Source organism: Sceloporus occidentalis, unplaced genomic scaffold, assembly GCF_023333645.1.
Source record: "Sceloporus occidentalis isolate IW3139 unplaced genomic scaffold, rSceOcc1.0.p SCAF_9, whole genome shotgun sequence".
In the NCBI taxonomy this organism is placed as follows: domain Eukaryota; kingdom Metazoa; phylum Chordata; class Lepidosauria; order Squamata; family Phrynosomatidae; genus Sceloporus; species Sceloporus occidentalis.
The window spans coordinates 36,614,132-36,640,296 of NW_028316989.1; the positions used below are offsets into that span (position 1 = coordinate 36,614,132).

Sequence of the window (26,165 nt, forward strand, 5' to 3'; positions counted from 1 at the left end):
AGGATGGAGCAAGTTTGTCTTCTGCTGCTTCAGAGACTAGAACACAGAACAATGGATGCAAGCTCCAGGAATGAAGATTCCACCTCAACATTAGGAGGAACTTTCTGACAGTAAGGGCTGTTCAACAGTAAAACACACTCCCTTGGAGTGGTGGAGTCTCCTTCCTTGGAGGTCTTTAAACAGAGGCTGGATAGCCATCTGTCAGGGATGCTTTGATTGAGATTTCCTGCATGGCAGTGGGTTGGACTGGGTGGCCCTTGCGGTCTTTTCCAACTCTGTGATTCTATGATTCTAATTCCCTGCCTTTCCATGGGATCATCTCCTGCGAGGTCACATCACTCTCAACTTTTGGGCCAGACCTGGAAGGACATTTTGGCCTTTGCTGACATGCCACTTTTCTACCCACCTACACTCCAAGGAAGAGTGGATCACTCCACTCTGCTGCTGATATAAAACAAAATTAAAAGGTGCTGCAAACTATTCATTTAAGGAAGAAGAGCTTTTTCCCATTCACTTCCCCAAGAGTACAGTTCTCCCCCTCCCATTTAAAATAAGAGACACTGAATAATCACATCATGGTACATGTTACTTTTGTTACTTTTATGGTGTAATTAGAGAGGCAGAAATGGGGAAACAGAGAGGGAATGACCATCGAGTAAGGTGGGAAGAAAACCTGGGAATCAATCCAAAACAAAGTAATGGAACAGTTAATCAGATGCAGGTATCGCAATGACCTTAGAAACCCAGACACAGTGACTGCATCCAGGATGGAAAGAAAGCTGGTTTGTCTGACATTCGTGCTGGAAAATAGGCACTTCTAGGGGGCATAGGAAGCTGTTGTATGCCAAGCCAGACTTTTTCTTCCTTTTTAAAAATAGCTCAATATTGTCTACTCCAATTCAGAAGAATAAGAGCAGTGATCTTTCCCAGCACTTGCTCCTTCTTTCAAATTCCAGATGGGAAACCCTTGGGCTCTCCAGATGTGTTTCATCTCCCAGAAGGCCCCAGTCAACATAACCATAGTAAGGGATTATGGGAGCTGTAAGCCAAAAACAGACCAAAGACCTTTTTTTCAGTGGAAATGTTAGGTTTGATTCAGGAATGTTCGGCTTGCAAAGCATGTGCTGATTGAGGCCCCTTCCAAAGAAGGCATAGCCACTTGCTCACTTCCCAAAACAGAAACTTGTTTTGCCACCTTTAGTATGGACCCTGCTACATGGGACCCTTTCACATTGCTCAGCTACAGGACAATGATCCCACTTTCATAGCCACAGGTGCTTCCAAGGAATCCTGGGGTTTGTAGTTTGGTGGCCATTGGCACTCTCTGGTTGAGAATTCTAAATCCCTCTTCCTAAATTGTAAATCTCAGGATTCCGTTCCGTGGAACCATGACAGCTAAAGTGGAATCATATCACTATAAATGTGTAGTGTGAAAGAGCCCCTGGTAACCTTATCCTAGAAGGCTGCCTCCTTCTCTTGATTTAACACTAGCAGTACACTCCCCAAAACATCTTTACTTAGAAGTAAGTCCCAGATTCAGTATGATTTATTGTTAATTGCCATCAAGTTAATGAGCCATGACAACCCCATGAAAGTGGCCTCTCCTTTCTTGGAGGTCTTTAAACAGAGGCTGGATGGCCGTCTGTTGGGGATGCTTTGATTGAGAGTTCCTGCATGGCAGAATGGGGTCGGAAGAAACACTCACTGACAACCAGACAAATCAGGAGGCCCTTTAGAAGTGCCCTTATTCTGGCCAGTTCTCCATGGAACCAGTGCAGGAAACAGAATCCCTACAACAATCACTGGTTTTAGCATACCAACCTCCACATATGTCACCTTGCCCACCAACTCATTGGGGATCATTACTGAGTCCAGTGGTTTCTACCTCAGACCTAGATGTTTCAGCACCAGACTGACCCCACAATGGACCCAACATAGCTCTCAATGCTCAATATCATGATCCCATATTCAGTGCTCTTGATCTCACTCTTGCCAACCAAGATCTCACAAACAATCCTGGCCCCAGAGATCTCCATTGTGGTCTAAATGACATGCCCCCAAGCTGCTGGGAAGCCACCGCAAAGGGGCTATATGTTTTGCCCGTAGGTATACTTAAAGTTATATAAAGTAGACATAATGAAATATTTACACCTGTAGCAGAGACATGTTGTGTTTTGTCTTCCCACTCAGGAAAGACACACAGGTTTGTGCAAAAAGTTTTTTCCCCTTCCTGTTTCTTTTGGTTACTGCCAGATCAGAAACAAATAGTCCACTGCTTTGGTGCACAGAATGAGAAGATAGCTAAGGATGCTCATGTAATTATGTTGCAACTGAAGTCCATTTGGTGAACCTACCTCTGTGACCTTTACAAAGGTCCTGTTGCATCAAAATATATTTCCTAGAGATCAGAGCATGGCAACCATTTCTTCCTCTAGCAATTGTGTAGGCATTCACATTTCCACTGGATGCATTTATAAATGCATGCCCCCAAATTTAAAACACACGCACATGCACACATATAGTAGCAAATGTAATAATGTGATCCAACTGCCCAGTGCTAGAAAGAAATGTTCTTCTGCCATTATGTGACAATTTAGCGTGACTGTAACAGCGTCTGCATTTGATTAGGCAATTTTAAAAATGTAAGAGCGTTTACACTTGAGAGCAATGCTGCAAAACAATGGCACAGTCAGTGTACTAAAATTGGTTTGCCTTTCCCTGACTTCCATGTTTTTATTGCCCTTTGTCTCAAATGAGAAATGCAAGATGTCCACATGGCAAATTAATGCTGTTTGGTGTAATATAGTAAATAAGAGCAACAGTTTGAACACATGCTTCAAAAGTTTTACTCTTCTTCAAGCAAGAGAGACAGTGACGCACAAACAGCAAACATTGTTTGCCAGTATAAGAACAATATTTCCAGTTTCCTTCTCTCAACTTGTTAACTGAAGCTTAATGATTAAAGGCAATGCAACATGTTAACTTTGTGAACGGCACAGTTTGCACTACAATGTGATCATCTAGAGGTGACCTGACTCCTTATTTGTGAGACAGGCCGGTTCAGTAGCTGGAATGGGAGGTCATTGGGAGCACCTCTGGAAGAGCAGAGTAAAACTATATTTTAGAAAAAAGTAGAGTTATTGAATTCCAAGTGGACAATTCCATACTCCTTCTTGGAGCTTGAAAAGAACACATTACAAATAAAATATCATGTTAACTTTTTGTTGGCAACAAAGGTGTAGCAAAGTTACATATCAAAAGTAACATAAGTCCATCATGTCTTTATGCCCTTTTTCTTCTCTAAGAGAGAAAGTGGAGTAACTATGCATTACTGGTTGACAACTAATTGGCCAGTAATCAAATAATAGGGCAGATAGAATCATAGAATCATCAGAGAGATGGGTTTGCAAGTATTTTGGTTTTCAGCTCACAGAAATCTCAGCTGGTATAGTCAATGATCAGAGACTTTGGGATTTGAAGTCTAAATGTCTGGAGAACAAAGGTCGGGAACCACTACTGTAGACAATATATAAACATATCTGTTGTTGTTGTGTGGCTTCAAGCTGTTTCTGTCTTATGGCCACCCTAATGAAAACCTATCACAAGGGTTTCCTTGTAAGATTAGTGGGAGTTTGCTTTTGCTTTCCCATGAGGCTGAGAGAGTGTAATTTGCCCAAGGTTTCCATGGCCAAGCAGGGATTTGAACTGTAGCCTCCAGAGTCAAAATCCGATACTCAAACTCTGAGGCAAGGGCCAAGAGAAAACCTTCTGATGTTCTTAAGACTCTAGCAGGTTCATATGGGGAGATACGGTCTCTTAAATACACTGGACTTAAACTGTGTAGCATCTGGTCTCCCGGTAAAGTAATTGAGAGGGTTGTTGCCCTTCAATTCCAAGCGGTCTTGGATGAAACATATTATCTAGACCCATATTATCGAGACTGCTATGGTCACCTTAAAATAGCTTTGCTTGAGCATCGACAGGGGAAGTATGGCCCTGTTGGTGCTCTTGGATCTCTCAGCAGCTTTTGATACCATCGACCTTGGTATCCTTCTGGAATACCTGAGTTGGGTATCAGAGGCACTGTATTACAGTGGTTCCGGACCTATCTCTCAGACAGATTCCAGATGGTAATGCTTGGAGACAGTGTCAACTAAGGAAGGCATCTCCCCTCTGAAGCAGTGATGGTCTGGATGAGTAAAAACAGGCTGAAACTGAATCCAGATAAGACAGAGGTACTTGTAGTTGGGGGTCCTAATTCGGGTTTGGAGGTTTGTCATCCAGTCCTGGACAGGGTCACACTTCCCCTAAAGGATGATGTTTGTAGTTTGGGGTCACTCTTGGATCCATTGCTCCAGATGCCAGCTCAGATAGATGTGATGGCTACGAGTGTCTGTTATCAGCTTCAGTTGATATGCCAACTATGCCCCTTTATAGAAACTGAGGACCAAAAAACTATGGTGCATGCACTGGTAACCTCATGACTTGACTTCTGCAATGCGCTCTACATTGGGCTACCCTTGTATATAGTCTGGAAACTCCAATTAATCTGAAATAGGGCAGCCAGGGTGGCCACTGCAAGATCTAGAGGTGATCATATTACACCTATATTAAAGTTTCTTCACTGGCTTCCTATTAATTTCCAGGCACAATACAAGGTGTTGGTTATAACCTTTCAAGCCCTTTATATATCAGACTTGTATGTGCAAAACCAGTGCTCTGCCACTGAGCTGTGCTGTCTTACATTACTGATTTGTTCCAGGGCACATCTTTTCATGCCAACCCCTGCTTTCTGGGCAGCACCCAGAATGAATGTAACTGCTCCCAGAATTGCCAGTATGGCTCTGGGATTGATGAGAGTTGAGGGAAAACAGAGTTTAAGAACTTCCACATGATCTCTCTCATCTGAGAATTCACAGAGCATCTCTCATGCACAAATTCAACATAAGGATCTGAGGGGCTCAAAGTAGTCAGTTCAGATTAGCAGTGTTTTGACCTATCAAGGCAGTTAATCAGAAGTTAGACTAAGGAACAGTACCTTGCACTTTGTCCTAGAAACCCAGCAAAAGCATGGAAACTGGCAAACTGTCAAGCAGAGCTTTGTCCCACAGGAATAATATAAAACAGAGAAGACGTCTGACAGTAGGTCTAGTACTGTGAACAAAAAGATGGTTTTCAGCCGGAGGGTTTCCAGTTTGTATCCAGAAAGAGCAGTAGGGGCTGGGCTTGAGCAAAACAGCTGTCAAAATATAATTTTGAATCATTTTGATTGAAGCCATTGGTTATGTTTAAGATGGTGACACATTTTCCTTTCCATCTGGAACAGAGTGGTGGTTTTGTTTTCTTTTTCTTTTTCCTACTTTTTGTTTTGCTAAATCACAAGAGACTTCTTGTCCTCAAAGTGTGCCTAATCAAGTGGTGAGTATTTGAATCGTTAAAAGCCACCCTATCCATTTAAAACCATGCATTCTGTCGGAACTTGCGGGGAGGGATCTGTACTCTCCTAGAAAAAGTTAAAAGCTTGCAAATAACCGAAGCCAATTAAGATCAAAGCTGTGATATTCAGTAGCAGGATTTAGTTATACAGCTTTCTTTTTTTAAAAAAAAAAACCTACTTCGAAACAGATCAAGAGGTGTTAATACAGACTCCTTTATTGTTGTTCTTTAAAGACTGAGTGGTTTGTTAAAGCAACAGATTGGTTATTTGCTCATTATTGTACATGCTTTTTTTTCTCTCTTCTCCCTTTGGAAATATTGGTTGTAAAATATTCCCGTGAGTCTTTCTGTGTCATTTAAGAACCAACTAAAAGTATTCATTTGTACCTAAAACATACAGTTGTGGTTAGAGAGGTTAATTAAAGGTAATATGATGGTTTGTCTGATTATACCTAATTGCCATCCATGCCATGGTCAAATAGGAGGGGGATACATTCAAGTCCTATGCCTCCAGGGACCACTCTTCACACATAGGGTAAGGAACCCCTGTCTGGCCCTACTGTTGGGCAAAAGCAGAGGTTCCCCCAGTTTGCAATGCTGGGAAACAGGAAGAAAAGGCAGTGTGTTGTAAGACAGAGCTGTGTGTACCAAGCAGCCAGGTCTGCACCACCTAAGCTAGCCTACTGCCTATCATCTCTGTTGAGTATTCCACTGCCCATCTATTTGGTTTTGGTCTATAGCATGAGCAGGACCATCTTGTTCTTTTCTTAAGCAACAGGAGGTCCTGAGCATTTGTTTCAGAATTTATACAAATACCAAAGGATATTTGGACAATTCTTTAGATGCATATTCATTTCCTGCAAGCCAGATCTGCTTGTGGCCCTCATAACGGTCATACATGGAGTGAGAATGTGCTTTGGAATGCACCAAATACACTCCCCTTCATCCACACCTACTGCAGAAATATCAGTAATTCTTAGGGACAGGAGAATTCCTAATAATAATAATAATAATAATAATAATAATAATAATAATATAGTTTATTTATACCTCTCGCCTCTCCCACGAATTGGGGCAGGATTACAACCTTAAAAGATACTTAGTACAATTAACAATCAATACAACAATAAAATACTAACACTGAATTTACCAAGAATTCCTATACTACAGTGGACCCTTGTTATACGCTGGGGTTTGGTTCCAAGATCCCCCATGGATAACATAATCCGTGGATGCTCAAGTCCCATTAAATATAATGACATAGCAAAATGGTGTCCCTTATAAAAAATGAAAAATCAAGGTTTGATATTTGAAATTTATACTGTTTTTACCCATTAATGTACCCTCCAACATTTCTCAGGTGAAAACTGGGACACATGTAGCCAAGCAACATCAGAGTTTGGTCAAGATAGCAAATGCTATTTAAAAAGAATAACAGCACAACAACTTGGAGAGGCTACAGCAGTTTGTTTTTGCCTGGGTCTACTGGGAAAGGTATGACTTTGCCCCTCTTGTTTTCTCCCCTGGGCTCAGTTAATTGAATGCAAACTATTTTTGCACTTGAACTCAATTCAAAGCAATTAAAGTAAACTGCAGACAAAGGGTAAAAGTGGGAGGAAGAGAGAGAAGCTGGGACATTTTTAAGGCATTTGAAAATGTAGAAGACAGAGGATGGATGGGAATTGTCCCTGACAAACTAAGACAGTTAGAAGATATGCTATAATAGAAACAACATACCAGATATTAATGTATCTTGTTTTATATATGTATGGAATTATTGCCCGTCATTGTATTGTGCTATTTGCCTCTAAAATGTGGATTTGTATACTAAAGTATGGGTTTTGGTGCTGCTCCTCCTTCTCCTGCCACTTCTAAACCATTCAGTGTGTATTTAATACCAGAGGTATGCTAGATTTTGTTTGCAAACCAAACAAAGGCTCATGTGCTTCACTTCTTTCCACTCAGGCATAAGACCTCTTTTTGGAAACAGTGCTGCTATTTCTTCACACAGGTCATGCCCGGGTCTGTTTTAAAAGGAGGGGCAGTGACTAAATGAAGGAGCTAGGGCATTTTTGCCACTCCTTGCACAGAGTTCTTGAGTTTTGTTAGCAGTTACCAAGTGCTTTACCTTACCTTCCCTGAGAACCAACAGAATATTCAAGTCCATGTAGAATAAGGAAAGAGGAATTGTCCGGGACAAAACATTTATGACAGTCTCTGACCTGTGGTTCTTTACAGATTACATCAAAAGCCTTTGTCTGTGGAGTTTTGGCTATTGTTCTGGTTGTTCTTTGACCTCTAAAGCTCCCCATAGGAGCAATCTGGTTCTGTCAGTGGCTTTCATTGAATGCATAGCTTTCCATTTCATACCTAAGATTGGCCAAGTAATTCAGTCCACAGTTTAATATGTAGTTATGTAATGTTACACGTACTACTAGCAGAAAATAGTAAATATGTGGAATGACTATTGAAGAAAATCAAGGAAGAAAGTGCAAAGTCAGGTTTAATGTCAAATCCAGTGGGCCTTTGCTATCTGCTGAGGTTTGGTTCTAGGACTCCTCCTCCTCATGGATGCCAAAATCCATGGATATTCAAGTCGTATTAAATACAGTGGCATAGTGAAATGGTGTTCCTTATATAAAATAGCAACATTGAGATTTGTTTTTTGGAATTTATATCTTTTTGGATGTTTTCAAGCTATGTATGGTTGAAATCCATAGATGAAAAATCCATAGATATGAAGGGCCAACTGTATTAAGTGGGGGGGGGGGGGAATAATGACCATAGATGATTTACATGGCTTTAAGCTAGACAATGAAAGTGTTAAATGATTTCCCATTGTCTTTAATGGAGACTGAAGTCAAGAAATCAAAAGAAGACTAGGGGGCTGTACACACAGTCCCTATGGGGCGGTGCGATGCCACCCCTTTCCTAGCCAGATCGGGGCCACGGCAACCAAATGTCATGGCCCTGATCCAACCTTTCCAAGGTGCAAAAAGGAGCTGCAAAAAGCAGTTCCTTCTTGTGCCCTGGAAGGGGTGCAATAGCTACCACTTGAAGGCTGTCCTTTGCCACTGCATCCTATGGATGTAGCATCCAAGGAATGGTGCCCTGGGGGCGGAGTCGAGTGTGCGTCATGTGGCCACTACACTCTGCCTCTGCCTCCAGGCTGGCCTTAATTGGTGGTCTGAAGAGCCCCAAGGACTTGGAAGGGCAGCTATGAAGGATTTAGACAAGATGATGAAGTGTAAAGACATATCACTGAATACTAAAGCTAGGATTGTCCATACCACTGTCAGTCCAATTTCTGTGTATCGTTGTGAAAGCTAGACAGTGAAGAAAGCTGACAGTAATAAAATCAACTGATTTGAAATACAGCGCGCCCTTCTTTTATGTGCAGGATCCGTTCCAGACCTCACCATGCATAACAAATTGCACATATGCTTGATCCCCATTACAAGTAATGGGGCTAGTGCTCACGGTGCTGTGGTGACGCAGAGGTGTGCGTGCACCATGGACACACATGCTATTGTTCCTTCCGGCGCACAGCGCCACTTCTTCTGCATATGCTGAAAGCAGTGTATAATGTGCTGCATATGACACGGGCACACTATATGGTGCTGGGGAAGGGTTATATGGATATTGTGAACTGCTAAAAAGCAAAATGGGTCCTAGAGCAAATCAAGCCTGAACTCCCTCTAGAAGCAAAAAGGATTAAACTGAGATTGTCATACTTTGGACATGTCAGGATTCAATAGAAAAAGACAATAATGCTTGGTAAGGTACAAGACAATAGAAAAAGAGGAACATTGCATTACTGATGGATAGATTTAATTAAGGAAACCACAGCTGTCTTGAGTCTGCAAGACCTGAATAGGGCAGTTGGTGACAGGGTGACTTGAAGGTTTCTAATTCAAAGGGTCACCATAAAGTTGACTTCATGACAGTTGACAACATCAATGTTACACATTCTAAAACAGTACAGAAACTGAAAAGGAGTTGTACTTCAATATTTATACTTCTTGAAATGATGAAATGCAGTGCCTTAATCAAAAACTGCATATAAAAAGAGGGAAGAACACACAAACATATGTATATTGAAAAACAGCATACAAAGTGTATTATGTTTGGAGGGAAATATTTACAAAAATATGTATATTAGGTAGAACTGACGGCAAAAAAATGTGATTACTAGGAGAAATGTGGACAGAAATGAGTACTATATTTTATGCAGAGTGTATTTGTTTAATTAAGACTGAAGCAGTAACAGAAGCATAAGGCTGGCAAAATGAGACACTAAGCAAAGCCAAAATTGAGAGATTCACCACAGCACTATCTCCCTGCTTTGCTCATAGCAGTATGCTAAAGTCTAACACCTGCCAAATGCTGTATACAGTGGATAAGACTGATGTGAAACTATGAATCTTTTTATTAAAAGGTCCAGTGCTACTGCACCTCAAGTATTGTTTAACAGGAATTCAGGAATGTATTATTTTGTTACTTACTGTTTTATTTCAAAGTGTCAGTAGAATAAAGATAGCATAGCTGATAAGAAATCACTGATAAATGGGGTGGCATTTGAAGTATCAGCTATGCAGCATACATTTTGAAGCTGCTGTGTCTTCCAATTCATTTGTGGGATGGCCTGGTCTCTCTTGGGGTTAGGTCATCTGTTTTTGTCTCCAGCTATCTGTAAGGGCTTCCTATCCATTGCCAGTGTGTATGTGAATATGCACATATGAAATATGCACATAATTTCCTTTCAGTAATAAGCCCAGAAGGCCACCATGCTAGCAAGCCTTGTACGAGAAATAGAAAGGTCAGGCAGAAGCTAAAAGGAATAATGGGGGTCCAAGCACCTCTTTAGAGTCTAAAACACCATTGGGAATTTTCAGTCAAGTTTTATTTTTCTTTGGAAGGTTTTAATAAGCAAAGTTAGGGGTGGGATACAGATTGGCAGAAATTTCTGCCCTAGATGGAGGCCACAGCAGACAAATGCTGAGGCTTCCGCAAGGCTTAAAAAGAATCCACTCCCAGCGGGTTCTTTTTCTGCCATGCGTGGGGCAACATTGACACGCTTGTGTCCAACGATGACGTCCATACGGCACTGCACTGTTTGGGCACTGCGCTGCATGGATGTCATTGTTGCACGCCCCGTGTAAACGGCAGCATGCCAAGATGGCACCCATGGCGTGCGGTAGGGCTCGGGGGCGTGGGGACGCTCAGCTCTCCCGAGTCCTAGTTTTGGCCCCAGGCCGGCGCTGTACTGATCCTTAGCTGAAAACATCTTTATGTGATGGTATTCCCCATAGTCAAAACAGGTATGATTCCTGAAAAATCAGCAGTCAGTGCAATTAGTTAAGAATACTATGGAAGTGGTGAGCTGGATTGCCAAAGATCACTGGCCCTAAGTCTCAGGGACAGGCCCCTTTTTCCCAAATCTCAGGGTGAGGGGGAAGAATCTCATCTTGAAAGGTGTGTCTGTGTGTCTCTGTTTGTATTGTCATTTGTGAAACTTGGTCTTTCACATTTAAAAGACATACTCTCACTGGTGTCATTCAAAATAATTAACAACCAGATCTGCCTATTTTTTTATTGCCAAAATGTGTACATGCTAACCAAATATTTCCAGTTGTTGTATGATTCATCATCTACTTTACAATATGTAGTGATGATGATAATGATAATGATGACAATGATGACAATAATAATACTAATTATTCATGCAACATGCACAAAGAGGAGAAATTAATTGGTGAAGCTTTTGGTTTGCTGTTGAGGGTGGCTGGGAATGGATCAAAACATACACCAGTTGGAAGGGAAGGGCACAGTAAAACCTTTTGATTTCTATCTTCATAATGAGTGGTTGATTCGTTGAACCTGACAAATTTTAACAGCTGGTTCAGGTGAACCAGGGCCAAATGACTGAATGACCTCACTACATATTCTGCAACTGCAGTTGATGTCCTATGCATCATATGTAATGATGTCACCAGGGGCTACTCCTTAGAAGGGGACAAGCTCTGTAGCATCACTAAGGTCTGCCCCCTTCAGTATCACAAGGTATCATCCCTGGGGCTCAGCTGTTGACCTGCAAATCCTAGGGCCTAGGATAGACTAGGAGAAGGAAAGGAGGGGACATTGGTCCAAAACACACTGCAGAAATAATCTAGTTTGAGACCACTTTAACTGCCCTGACTCAGCGTTAAGGAATTCTGGGAACTATAATTCTGTCAGACATTTAGCCTTTTTCTGTCAAAGATCTCTGGTGACACAATAAACCACAATTGCCAGGATTCCCTAGCACTGAGCCATGACAGTTAAAGCAGTCTCAAACTGGATAATTTTTGCAGTGTGTTTTAGATCAAAGTCTCCTAAGAATCAGCCAAATCTGAACTGAAGTGGTCCACTGGCGGCTACCTTATCAAGAACAAATTCTGTAGTTTGGGCACTTTTAGGTCAACCAATGATAAATGAATAATGGAGTAATAAATCAAAATTGATTGGCAGTAATCACAGCAGCTGTGATGGCATAGTGAAATTTGTTATCTGCAGGTTTTCCTTGTGGTTGACCCAATATGTTCGCTCCCTAACCGTCTGTGTGTGTGGGGGGGGGGGGGGGGGGATAGCTACTTTTCAATTTTAAAAATTAGATCTCTTTCCTTTATGTCAAGCAGATTCTTTTTCATTGTTCTGTGCTATGTCATTCAAAAATTAATTGATTTAGTTGCAATGATCAAAACATGCTTACCAAAACAGTTCTACATTCTGTGGAAATACTCCAGTGTAAGTAGCTTAAGCCTACTGCTATTTAAAAATTTCTTTAACTCCTGTGGCATGCAAGGAGATTCAGAGAGGTAAACATGCATGGAACCCACAGTTCCATTTTGCTAGCCCTGAATAGCAGATTTCTGGTGATAAACCATCTGCTTGTTCAAATTTTGGTCAGATCAGTGTGGCTGCCATTCCTTCAATATCATTGCTTGTTTCCTTCAGGTAATCATGCTGGTCGCATATGTTTCACTCATATTTGGGGGCACAGTTATTAGTTTTATGACCTTAAATGGATGTTGCTGGATTCCTTTTGTTACTTGTTTCAGTTAAAAATCCCTGGTCATGGGTGTTAATTGCCTATGGTTTGTGAAATGATACAGATGTGTGTGTGTGATAGAGAGATGGTGTGAAAGAAGGAGGGAGGAAAAGAAAATATTGTGACATGGCAGATGGCTTTGTATGAAAATGGCAAAGGAGGAGAATGTAGATATTGTGAGAATGCATAATGCTCATTTGTGTAAGTATTGCATATGCACATTATCAAAGAATATGATAATTTCAGAGTAGCCACCAGAATGTTGAGGTCATGCTTTGGAGATCGTGGTTTTGGATATTGATATTGAAGAGGACTCCTATCCACCTACTATCCAGAATTTATGTAATTCCCTGGGTATGTCACTAACAATTACTGCACATATCTTCGAAGACAGTGTCATCCAGCCAAAGATAAAGGATAGACATAGTTGTAGACAAGACAGACATTGTTGTTCTTGGCATCAGAGAGGCAAGGAGAGAGACTCAAATACCCCTATTGCTTAGATGAGTGTTTCCTGTTTTCAAGATGTTAAGTCCTAGAGGGCCTATCTGCATATTGCTAATTTGGGGAATCCAGCATGTTTGCACCATGCATTGGATCCCTTCAGAACTTATGTAGCTGGGCCCTTAAAAAGTGTTGGCTTCTTAAATATTATCACTATCAAATGATCTCAGGAACTGTGAAAGGCTGCATAATCCTGTTGTAAATAAGATGATGGGAGGAAATTGTACATTGTACAAAAGGCAGTATAGCGGGCTCTTCGTATCTGCTTAGATTTGGTTCCAGGACCCCCCAGTGGATAACAAATGCTCAAGTCCCATTACATACAATGGCATAGTGAAATGATATCCCATATATAAAATAGCAAAATCAAAGTTTGCTTTCTGGAATTTATATCTTTTTGAATATTTTCAAGCTGTGGATGTTTGAATACATGGATATTTTGATAGTAGATATTCAATTATCTTTGTTATACCCTTATATGTAGTATACTGTTAAATCCATTTAGTTGCACGTCTCTAGATTTTATCCTTGACATTTATATGTATATATGTATTCATACAATATGCTAGAATATGATGTTTCCGATGGATGCAATGCAATGTAATTTCTGTAAACATTTTATTATTTTGTGCTGGCCATGTGCCGTAATTATTCTAAAACGTGGATAAAGAATCTGTGGATATGAAGGGCCAACTGTATTGCCTAGTTCTTCATGTTGTTTAGCCCAGGTTCCTGTTTAACACTGTGCTCATGTTGACATACCTGTGCAGATGGATGTGGCTGTTGGTCTGTGCTGATGCATCATTGTTAATATCACTGCCCAGTTTCCCATTTTGCACCATCCAAAAGTAGGAGAACCAGTGTAGGTAACTATCCACCATCAACCTGTGGAGCTACTGGTGCAGAACCAGAGTTGCTGTATACCACTGTAGATTCTGCTACAAAGAGTGCCATGTTGCTGAGACTACTGTATATACTTGACTATAAGTCGATCTCATGTATAACTCGAGGGCAGGTTTTGGGGGAAAATGATATGATCCGTGGATAAGTCGAGAGTAAGACAGGGTCATGTAACAAAGGATCCAAAGGATGAAGCAAAGGAAAATGATGCCAAAGAGCTTACAAAATGACAGGAGGCATAACTGCTTGTGATCACACTGAAGGATGGATGGATGAAAGAGTAGAGGGAGGGCGGTGCTTTAAGGACAGATTACACTCTTGACTTTCACCAGGGGATGGTTCTATTTTTATGAGAGTTAAGGTATAGTATTTATGTTGACCCACAGACAAGTCGACTCTGACTTTTGGGGTCAATTTTTTGATTGAAATTTCTAGACTTATACATGAGTATATACAGTACTTGTAATAAGTACAAATGTTCCAGTCTGGCATGGTGGATCTGTGCAAAATGACCTCACGTCTTGAAAACAACCACCCCCGAGCATTGAAATGGTCTAATAACTTGGAAAGTTACTCTTCAGAATCAATGTGGTAGAATTCAAAGATGTAGCTGGGTTAGTCTGTCAAATCAGTATCTAGAGAGATCTTGTAGCATCTTTGAGACTAACTAACTAAAAGAAAGAAGTTGGCAGCATGAGCTTTTGTAGACTTCAGTCTACTTTCTCAGATGCTTTTGGCCAAATACTTTTATTACCACTACTTGTGGTACCACTACCAAAGTAACTTGTAACAAAATAGTTCCAAGCTCTATGTAGTTGTTACCCTAATATATTTTTCAAAGGACTCTAGTGTCCCAGCTACTGCTTCTGTTTGCATCCAATTCAAGGGTGACTGAGCCTGTTACTTAACAGATTAAGCAAACTAATTTGGATAGAATCTGTAGATTTATTCGTGTTCATTTTTCCATTCCAAAACATTAATGAACAGATTTTCCCTGTTCAGTTTAAAATTTCAGTTACAGGCACTTTGCTTGACAGAACGAGAGAGCAAGAGGTGGGTGTTATTTAAAAGAGATTACGAAGAATAATAAATTGGAAAGGAATCTCACCTTCATGTTCCCATGAAATTTTTGTCTTTGCTGCAAGGTTTTATCTCACCCTTTCAGTCAGGAGGTCTTTAATGAGGGTTTGTCGGGCTGTGTCCTCTGAGGTTAGGCCTTGACCACCAGCAAGCTGAGAGGCAAAGATGTTCTCTGAATAATTCACTTATGACTTTAACTTCTTATATAGTGTTGCTTTACAAAGATGGCTGCATGATTCCAGAAATTTCAAAGCATTCTTGCAGCAATAGCATCTGAAAACCTTCTGTGGAATCTTTTGCCTTGTGAAGGATTGCTGCATCTGGTGGACCAAACCAAAGGCTTATCTACTCTATCTTTCTGTTCATGCAATGACAAAACAGATGACTGTGGTTGGAGCTGGTCCTGCCTTTAATCCCAGTGCGGCTGTCACCTCAAACAGGTGGATACTAGGGATGGCAAATTTGCCAACGCCTACCAGAGCCCTTGAAAGCTGTTGCTAACCTTCACAACTCTCCAGGGCTAGGAATTACCTGTGTCAGTGGTGGTTTCTTACCTTGTATTGTCTGGTCTATACTGAAGCCCGGTTCTGGCACTGACAGCTGCTTTGCACCACCACAAATCATCCTTGCTTCCTTGCTTCCTTCACAACCCAATTCTGTGAACTGGCTGATGCCTCATGCCACCTTGCTTTTGCCAAATCCTGTAATTCACACTACAGAATTATAGTGTTGTTATTCCACTTTAACTTTCATGGTTGCATCCTGGGTTTTGTAGTTTGGTGGGGCATTGGCACTCTCTGGCTAAGAATTTTAAATACCTCTCCCTAAACTGCAAATCCCAGGATTCCATAAAATAGAACCCTGGCAGTTAGTGGAACAAAAGCACTATAATTCTGTAGTGTGGATGGGCCTCTGTTTATGTGAACCAGCAGCCACCTATTTTTACCTGAACCTGTTTCTGAGCATACCTGGTAATTTTCCTGGACATCTCTGCCTGCCCTGAAGAACTTGGCTCTTAAAATTCTAAGCCAGGCATTCAGGAAATTATTGGCTTTCCGAGCCAGCCACTGGTAGCAGTGGGAAGGGGCTGTGGCTCTTTTGGCCCTCATTCTTACTATCATTACTGACACCAGCCATATCTCATCCTCATCTTCCTCTTCTCCTCCATTGAAGGGAAGGAGTTGCTTGGATCATAGCTGGTTGAGAAACTGGAAGCCAGCTGAAGCTATAGCTGATCTATCATCATGGCAAACAGGCTGCTGATGCCAAGCCTGTTTGCCATGGCCCCAATCACCTGCTCTCCTATAGTTGTTTAGTTGGGTGTCTCCTGGAATTACAGACTTGGGTTGCCTAAAGTTTCCTGTTGCATTTTATTGAGCTGGGATTTGAACAGAGCTTGGGAAAGTTACATATTTTGACAACAACTCCCAGAACCCCCAGTTGAGAAATGATGAAAGCTGTAGTCCAAACATGAGAGTTGTCTAAACTGGATTTAAGATAGGGTCTTCCCTGCTCGTAGTTCCACTTCTCTGGCACCCTGCTTTCCAACCCTTGCTAAATTTTCACTTTTGTAGTTTCCATAGCAGTACCAAGCTCTGGAGACCTTTGTGAACCATTTATGATTTTTTCCCCTAGCCTGGAGACTTCTGTTGCACAATATCCTGAGTTGCATTTGGGTTGAACTGGGGTGTTTCTTTGTTTGTTTTTTGTTTGGCTTATTCAGGTTTAGTCATTCTGGTTTGTTTACATTTATTCATTAGCAATTTAATGTGAAATGCTTCATCATGGGAGGCTGTCAGGGCGAGGAACAGCAGAGGGAAAATGCCAGAAATCATTAGTGTCTATTAGCCAGGACTTCTCATCAATCTTGGCAAAGAGGGGCAGCCCATCAGTTCTGGACTGGTGGATCTGAGCTGCAGAAACATCATTAACGGGTAGTAATGCGTCTTTTGTGGATTATTTCTTAATGGTGAAGCACACCCTTGCACTTTTCTTTACTAGGCATTACCCCAACCTGGGCAGATGCCAACATGACCTCACATGAGAGCAAGCTGCTACAGAGATCCATTAGGGAGTGGGATGAGCTCAAACCTGAAATGGTAGCCATGTCTAGAACCCTATTCTGCATTGTCTGGAAGAGTTGTAAATCAGTAATCATCTGGGGCAAACTGGAATTGCAAATGGTTTCCAACTGCAAGCTTTACAAAAGTTCATCTTTTTATGACTAGAGAGATTGCCTAAAACTGGAGAGGGAATCAAGGAAGTATGTGCAAGGCACCTTTGAATGGGACACAAGAATGTGTCTGCTATGGCTCCACCCACCACTGCCCCAGTCACCACCAGTCCTGCCTTTAAAGGGTCTTGTATGGATCAAGATACCCTTCCCGCCTAATTTTCTCCCTAGGGTTGCCAAATTGAAAACTGGTGATGTTTCCCTGTACATTTAATGGTTGTGTAGAAGAAGGAATTTTCGCAGGTAGGTTTGCCAAGACAAGCAACACCTGCTGACCTTCCGTATTCTACACAATGGTTAAAGGTATACCAGGAGTCTCCAGTTTTCATTCTGGCATCCCTATTTCTCATCCTTGCCCTAGAATGAGCCTGATAGCTGTCATGTAAGATCAAGCAAGTGTGTCCTCTGAAGCATTGCAGTATTTGTAGCAAGGGTAAAGGGGTCAGGTAGGCTGCATTCTGTCACCCTATTTGTTCAACTTCTATGCAGAACATATCATGAGAAGAGCAGGTTCAGACTCGGAAGAAAGAATGAAGATAGGAGCATCAATAGTCTTGAAATATGCAGTTGACACCATACTACTAGAATCATAGAATCATAGAGTTGGAAGAGACCACAAGGGCCATCGAATCCAACCCCTTGCCATGCTCCCTCCTCAATATGACATCCCTTCAAATATTTAAACAGGGCTATCATAGCGCCTCTTAACCATCTCTTCTCCAGGCTAAACATACCCAACTCCCTAAGTCGTTCCTCATAGGGCATGGTTTCCAGACCCTTCAGCATTTTAGTCGCCCTCCTTTGGACACACTCCAGTTTCTCAACATCCTTTTTGAATCGTGGTGTCCAGAACTGGACACAATATTCCAGGTGGGGCCTGACCAAAGCAGAATAGAGTGGCACTATTACTTCCCTTGATCTAGACACTATACATTAGTCGATGCAGCCTAAAATTGCATTGGCCTTTTTAGCTTCCACATTACACTGTTGACTCATGTTCAAACTGTGATCTACTTCTACTCGTAGATCCTCTTCACACGTAGTCTCGTTCAGCCAGGTGTCCCCCATCCTATATCTGTGCATTTCATTTTTCCGCCCTAAGTGCAGTACCTTACATTTCTCCATGTTGAAGTTAATTTTGTTAGCTTTGGCCCTGGTTTCTAGTCTATTCAGGTCATTTTGAATCTTGATCCTGTCCTCTGGGGCATTAGCTACTCCTCTCAATTTGGTGTCATCTGCAAATTTGATAAGTACAGTATGCCCCCAATTCTGTCATCCAAGTCATTGATAAAGATGTTGAATAGCACTGGCCCCAGGACAGAGCCCTGTGGGACCCCACTGGTCACTTCTCTCCAGGATGAAAAGGAGCCATTGTTGAGCACCCTTTGGGTTCAGACAGTCAACCAATTACAAATCCATGTAACAGTTACTTTGTCCAGCCCACATTTTACAAGCTTGTTTGCAAGAATGTCATAGGCAACCTTGTCTTCAGCCTTACTGAAATAAAGATATACTATGTCCACAGCATTCCCTTCATCTACCAAGCTAGTCATTTTATCAAAAAAAGAGATCAGATTTGTCAGGCATTACTTGTTTCTCTGAAACCCGTGTTGACTTTTTGTGTTTAATGATCTACTCTAGAATCTTCCCTGGGATAGTTGTCAGACTAACTGGATGACAATTGTTGGGATCCTCTTTTTTTCCATTTTTGAAGATGGGGACATTTGCCTTTCTCCTGTCTGCTAGGACTGATCCTGTCAGAACATTTCAATCTCCCTGGGCATTTAATCTCAGACCTTGACCAAAATAACTACAAAGGTAGACTGAAAAAAGAAACAGCAGAATTGGAGTTCATCCATAAACTAGTCCTTCAGCAAGGGATTCAACAGGAATAATGGCTTCCTGACTCTCTACACACATCTCAACACAATCTGACCCTATCCTCGGGGGGAGGGGGGGCTTCCTATACACTCATCTATTCTCTTCACCTACAGGCTAGTTTCCAATGCCAAAATGGTCTTGACTCTTCATTTTCATACACATTGGCCAGTTCACAATGTCTTTGTTCACTAACAACCATATTTAAAACTGGACTTGCTACTTCATTTCCATACACAAAGGATTTGGGATTTGAATTGACATTGCCTCAGATGTTGCTGTCAAATAACCACAGTGCAACATGTTGGAAGTAAGGCCACAACTTTATTTGCAAACAATTGGTAGGGTTGGCACAAAGCATAAGGTCAGGATCTGTGCAATCAAACCACCCAATGTAGTCTGATTATCCAAACCGGGCACCCACCCGGTGCTTGGGATGACCTAGGGGCTAAGGAACACAACTTGACCGCAAACCTTGTCTTGTGTTCACCAATTCACAAAGCCCCTAGTCACCGGGAGGCGCTCCTGCGTTCTGGCCCCCGCAATGGCCAAATGCCTGCCCTATTCGCCCCCGGGTACCTATTGACTCCCAAACCAGAGCTCCATAGCCCTGGTACCACAACGTGCAGATCCTGGCCTATGCTGCCGCCAAGTTGTGACTAAAAACCACCTAACAACAGCGGTGGGCGGGCGGGAGAAGCACTAAGACTTGCTCCCTTCCACAGCTTGGCTTGGCTCTGCTCTGCTCGAAGCCAAGCAACCAACTGAGGGAAGGGGCCAGCAACACGGCCTTAAATAGGCCTAGGCCCCTCCCTCCCTGCATGCTGTGCGGGGCCCCGCCTCCAAGACCCAGCCCACCAATGGGCAGCCTTGGAGGACCGGAAGCCCCGCACCAACGAAACCGGCTCCCAGAGCATCGCGGAGCAGAAGGGCCGTCCCTTCCGCCCCGCGCACCAATAGGGAGCCGGGCAATCCCCAGAGCATTCTGGGGCTTGTAGTCCAGCTGCGTCTAGCGGCAAAACGGTCTGCCCAGCGAGGCGGGCGACCGTTGCTTCTCACATACCTATGGCATATTATATGTCTGTCCCTGATTTCCACTCCACTATATGTATCTGAGAAAGTAGACAGAGGTCTACGAAATCTCATGTTGCCAGCTTCTTTATTTCAGTTACTCAAAGGTGCTACAAGATCTCTCTACATATTGATTCTACAGACTAACCCGTCTATATCTTTGAATTCTGAGCAGGTTACCTGCTGAGCAGGGCTCTTGGAGGTTTCTCATTCATAGGATCTCCATAAGTCAAAGTCAACTTGGCAGCAAATAATAAAAAGAAAGAGCCAACCTTTCTGAAGCAACAAAGTTATGAACACAGCCTTCCTTGAAACCATTTCCAAAAATCTTCAAGTGGAAAAAATGAACTCTTCATCCCTGCTTTCAGCATATATGTGTTATTAAGACAGTCTTCTCCCTTTCATAGGTTCCAGCTGTCTGTTGGCCAGTTCTCATGTGTTACATATGTACCCATAATGACTTTAAAATGTTAACATTCACATTAAGTCATCTTGTTCTGCATCAGCCTAAGACTGGCTACCAGTGTCTCTGAAATTCTCCATCATATATGGTTAAACCAACACAAGATATTACTTTACTCATCCTCTATCTCAGATTCTCCAAGTGTTTCATATGCATTTCCAAAGTGTATGTAAGAAGAGGTTTTCTGAGCCCTTAGGGATGGTGACTGAGAACTTAATTAAGTGGAAATGATCACCTCTTCACTGTTGAAAGGTGTTTTGTTTTCAAATGTCTTTTGGATGGAAATAACAGGAAAGAGCTGACATCTTCTCAAATACTCCAGGTGACAAAGTGCTGTGTGTACTTCTAACTTTGTTTTCAGTATTTTCAGAACTAAGAATGAAACTACAATATGAAAATTAGTATTTGTTTTCTTTCTTTGTTTGTCCATCTTCCCTTTCTCCCTTCTCCTAGAGTGCTTCCAGAGAAAGGTTTTATTGTGCAACTCCCCTGAATTTTGGAGAGGCAAATGGCCTCCTCTTATATTTGTAGCTCTACTAATCTTTTCTTGCTTCTCTCATCATTTCCCCCACTTTCTTAGATGGAATGCCTTCTTGCACAATGCCCTTTGACTGATAGCACTAGGAACTGTCTATCCAGAAGCATAGCACTATCTCTCTCTCTCTCTTGTTTTCTCTTTTTCCCCCTTTTTAGCAAAAAAAAGTTTGGAAGGAAATGAATGAATGGGAGAAAAACATGTGTGGATAAATACTGTGTGATCCATGAGACCAAATTTGTCCCCAAGTCTACCAAAATTTCCATCCATGCCCCAGGGCTTCATGCAGTTCACCTTTTGGCTTCTGGAAATAGGTCATTCTGTCTGAAACCTTGGGGAAATAGAAGTGATCACAATACACATTATTTAATTAGTTGTTGTTGTTGTCATTGTAATGTGCCTTCAGGTTGACTCTGGGGTGGAACAGGCAGGCCAAATAAACAATTTCCAACTGCTTTGAAGGCAGGATTTTTAGAGTGGAAACATGGGTGGAAACTGGACCAAAGCCATGCTCCGGGGCTAAAAATCAGAGCAAACAGAAGCCACTTCCGGTGGCCATATTCTTCAGAGCATCTTGGCTTTTCCCAAGCCTACTCTCCTAAACTGGGTTGCTGCCCTCAGATGTGGTGGAAGACCCTCTTCCATTGCCAGTATAAAGTAAGGTTCAATTGCCAGTCCCCTAAGCTACCCTGCATGAAATGGAGAGATATGCTATCTTGCCCTTTCCCTTGGACAGCAAAATGTCTGGCAAGTCCTGGAAATTGAAGAGTTAATCCATGAAACACATGAAGTGTGATTTCACTTTGTTCGTCTGATTTGATTTGGATAGCCTTATCATTAGAGTTGAGGTGTCAAGTATTCAGAAGTTTAAAACACCAATTTCTCACAATTAAAAGAGCCAGACCTCAGGGTAAAAGGAAAATGGTTGACTTGGAGTTTAGAGGGACTGGATGTGCCTGGAATTTTGTAATGGAGCTTTGGTTAATTTACAGGCAAAGGCTTTATCGGGGACCATGTGGCAATTAGTTCGAAAAGGAAAAGAGATTGCAGTTTAATTAATATTCTAATCCCAACGTTCTCAGTCTTCCTGCCAAGTCAGCAAGGCTGCATGTTCTGTTTGCAATCCTTGTGATTCAGTGCGGCTGACATTTGTCAGTAACCTCCAAAAAAGTAACACACTTGTAAATTTAGCACCAAAAAAAAATTAGCAAACGTCAATATGTTGCAGAAAAGTTTTAATCAGGGTTGTCACATAACACTTTTTCTGTCAACAAACACAAAGAGACCTTTCACACAACGTAATTTACTCAGCCTTTGGTAGCAGAAAGTATTCATTAGAGAGTCACCCATCGGCTGGGGCATTGATTGAGAATCAACCTGTGTGTGTTGTTCCTTTTCCTTTTCAAAAAAATAACACAAAGTAACATCTCCTGCAGGTAAATAGTATTGCCAAGAAGTGGTTTGTATCCCACCTGCCCATCTGCGTACATCAGCCATGAGGCCTTTGCTGTTGCCTGCCTATGTAGTGCTGTTGACCATCTTTCGATGCCACACCATCAGCTTTCCAGAAGATGATGACCCCATTAATGTTGTTGACTACCACTGTGAGTAACCAACGGAACTAATGTGAAGCTTAATTGCCTTTTATTTTGTTGTTGTCGAGCAAAAGTGAATGTTCTCTCTGCAAGTTGCCAAGTTGATTTACTTACTCGCCTTTTGACGTCAGATAGGTATCATTATTAATTTTTAATTTTTTAATGGGCTTTTTTTTAAAAGAAAGGAAAGAAAAGCAATTAAAAAAAAGCTTCAATAAGTTCTGATTGTTGTTTATTTTTTAAGTACGTTTGCTGATGTGGACCATCTTTTATTCATTTATATTCAAGGCATTATGCAAGGAATTTAGTTTAAACCCTTCCCCTCCTCATATATACAGCTAATCAATGCCACCTATTGATTCTTTAGCTCTGTAATCCTGAGTGATGGTGTAACCCTTTTTTACTTGCAGATTCAAGGCAGTATCCAGTATTTAGAGGACGTCCTTCAGGCAATGAATCTCAACACAGGCTGGACTTTCAACTGATGTTGAAAATTCGAGACACACTTTATATTGCTGGCAGGTAATTTTCCTGCAAACAGTTGATTAAATTAAAATTCTATTCTCCCTCCCCTTGGTTTTGCATTTAATCTGTGTACTTTGCTTAAAAATAATCCATAGAAATGGGATCAAGAAATAGAATTGGAAGGGAGGAATTAGCATAGCAGGGATGCCGTATCTAATGCAAGAGGCATACTGGATTACAGCAAATTGCCATCTCATCTGGCATTCTGTTCCAACACTAGACTGGCAGTTGCCTCCATAAATCCCTCAAAGACAGCCCAAAGGTAGTCTATTGTATGGGACACTAGCTTTTACATTAAGGCAAAGAGGTGGCCAGTGCAAGTGGTTGTTACTGGTGCTATGAGTACTCATTCATTCTGTCCACAAACACCTTGCTGCAGATGACATTGGTGCACTACATAGGAAGGTTATGGCGCAGGTGTACTGTATGGTATGGTGCAGATATATTATTTAAATGGGGGCAATGGTGAGATTTGAGCCCCCTCAGAGATATTTGTGGCCTTCCCCTCAATTTTCAGTTTGTTTGCTTTTTAAGTCTCTAGTTGTTTAATTTATAAAAATACATGCAGGCAGTATTCTACTTAAGTCTCTTGATCAATCCTTCCAGGATTCTGGATAATGGGTACAAAGCCATAACTGACAAGTCCAAATACTATACATTTTTCTGTCACTATTTCAAGTTTAATTCAGCCAAGACAACTACAGTATAATACATTTAAAATAAAGTAGACGATGGCCCTGTATAGATGGACCCTTTGCAGCGCGTCCATGACGTGCTAGGGTTGCCTTCGGGTGGCGCGTGCACATGCCCTGCAACCCTAGCACGTCATCAGCGCACCACAGTTGCGCAGCGCCATACAAACAGGGTGCACAATTATTACGTCACAGCTGTGCCACCTACAAACGGCGCTGCGCAGCTGCGATGTAACAGAGTTGTCTGTGGCGCTTTGCGATGCCACAAAAAGGAGCCGCTTTTTGCAGCTCCTTCTTTGCTGTGCAGCTGTACAATGCCGTTTGTAGGCGGCAGCGCTCCTGTGCAGCAAAGAGAGGCGCCGAGGAGGTGCCTCTTTTTGGCAGTCCGCACCCCGCCTGTGTTGAGCTATGCCCTGCCGATGTCCTGGCTATTTTATTTAATTTTACTTTTGGGGCACAATTTCTAGTATCCCTCAGCCAGCATGTTTGGAGAATTCCACTGCAACAAAATGCTGCATCTGTTCTGCTGATCAGGACCACTTCCAGACAGCATGTGACTCCATTGGTGCAATAACTTCACTAGCTGACTGGCTTTTGGGGGCATAATCTCCTAAACCTGCCTAAAACCTTTGGGAGAGTCCCTTCTCTCAGCCCCATCACCATCAGAGGTACAGATGGTGGGGATATAAGAGAGGATTTATTTATTGGCCACTCCTAGATCCCAAATCCTATTATTGTTGGTAGCTATTATTGTTCTAAATTGTTATAACTCTTCTCATCCCTGAAGAAGGGCAGGAAATATATTTTTGATTCTCCCCACATGAGAAGTATGAAATAATAATAATAATAATAATAATAATAATAATAATAATGCATTATTTATATAGTGCTGTAGATTTACACAGTGCTGTACATACAAACAGTAAAATAGATAAAAGTAAACCTGCCCATGGCATACAATCTAATTATAATGTCTCTCTCACAAACAAGTCAGAGTTCACCCATTCCAATCAGGAGCAGTAACTTCATTTGAAATTTAATGTTCTGGATGTTTTTATTGCTTTATTACTTCAGTACTAAGTTGAGCAGTTAAACAGCAGGAGTGCAATTGAGTCTGTCTCTTACATAGGTCTAGCTTGGTTTGGTGCTTTTTGTGGCCATCTGGGATCATAATAAATAAAGGCAGACTCGTAACAGAAAATATTGCAGTTTAACACAAATATTTCAGTTTAACACAGGGATCTTTGTATAGTTTATGAGGAGGATACAATGAGGACAAGTTGGAATCAGTTTTCCAATTCAGCTCCTTGCGTATTGCAAGTCAACCAAAATAGTCTGTTGAAGAAGTGCTCTGTCTAACTCAGGAAACACACATGCACTGTGGTGTGATACTAGTGTTTATAGCCAGGTCCCTGAAGAGACTATAAATACTCATGCAGTATTGATCCATTATCTGTCAGAGGTTGGAAACCTCTCTTTTTGTGGATTACAGCTCCCATAACAGGTGTGTGTGTCTGTGGAGGGTGTCGTGGGAGTTGTAATGCAAACCTTTTCCAAGATGTAATCCTTTTTCTCTCTCTCCCTCTTCTGTGCATACTGTAATACCCGATTTACTTGGTTCAGCTAACGCAGATGTCCTAATATTCCCTCTAATCGATTTGTTTGGAAGGAAGCCATTTTTATCTTCATGAATCCATTCTCAAAGAATATTTTTCACTCTTTCCACCATTATTGTTATACATATTTAGTAGTCCACATTTAAGAGAGATATTGGCCTGCGGTTCTTAACATTCAATTGGTCGTTTTCTTCTTTTCAGATTCATGGACAAATGCAAATGATATTTGCATTTCACCATGAATGTGGTTTTATTTTTTGCCATACACACATGTTCTACTGAAGCCGTACCCAAGAGGAAACAATGGTGCATGCCATGTGCATGAGCCCCCATTGTTTTTAATGGGACTCGAGCATATGGTTTTTTCCCCTTACGCCGGGGCTGGTGATGGTCCGGAACGGATCTCCTGTATAAGGGAAGGACCCACTGTATTTTGTTTATAGTTTTATATGGTGGTAATAATAATCTGTCATCAAAAATGTTCAAAAATGTTGTAATATAGTGTAGTGAATCCATCTGGTCCAGGAGTTTTCTCAATTTTTGTTTT

General features: G+C 41.7%; 1 protein-coding gene across 12 annotated transcripts in view; it reads left to right on the forward strand.

Moving 5' to 3' along the window:
* Positions 1–26,165, forward strand: part of SEMA6D (semaphorin 6D) — a 340,819-nt gene that overhangs the window by 280,838 nt on the left and 33,816 nt on the right. For all 12 annotated transcript variants that reach the window (XM_089538774.1, XM_089538783.1, XM_089538781.1 and 9 more), the window contains 2 exons: positions 22,627–22,794; positions 23,196–23,307. In XM_089538774.1, coding sequence (XP_089394900.1) covers positions 22,686–22,794; positions 23,196–23,307 — 221 coding nt within the window. In that variant the 5' untranslated portion in view covers positions 22,627–22,685. The remainder of the gene's footprint in view (positions 1–22,626; positions 22,795–23,195; positions 23,308–26,165) is intronic.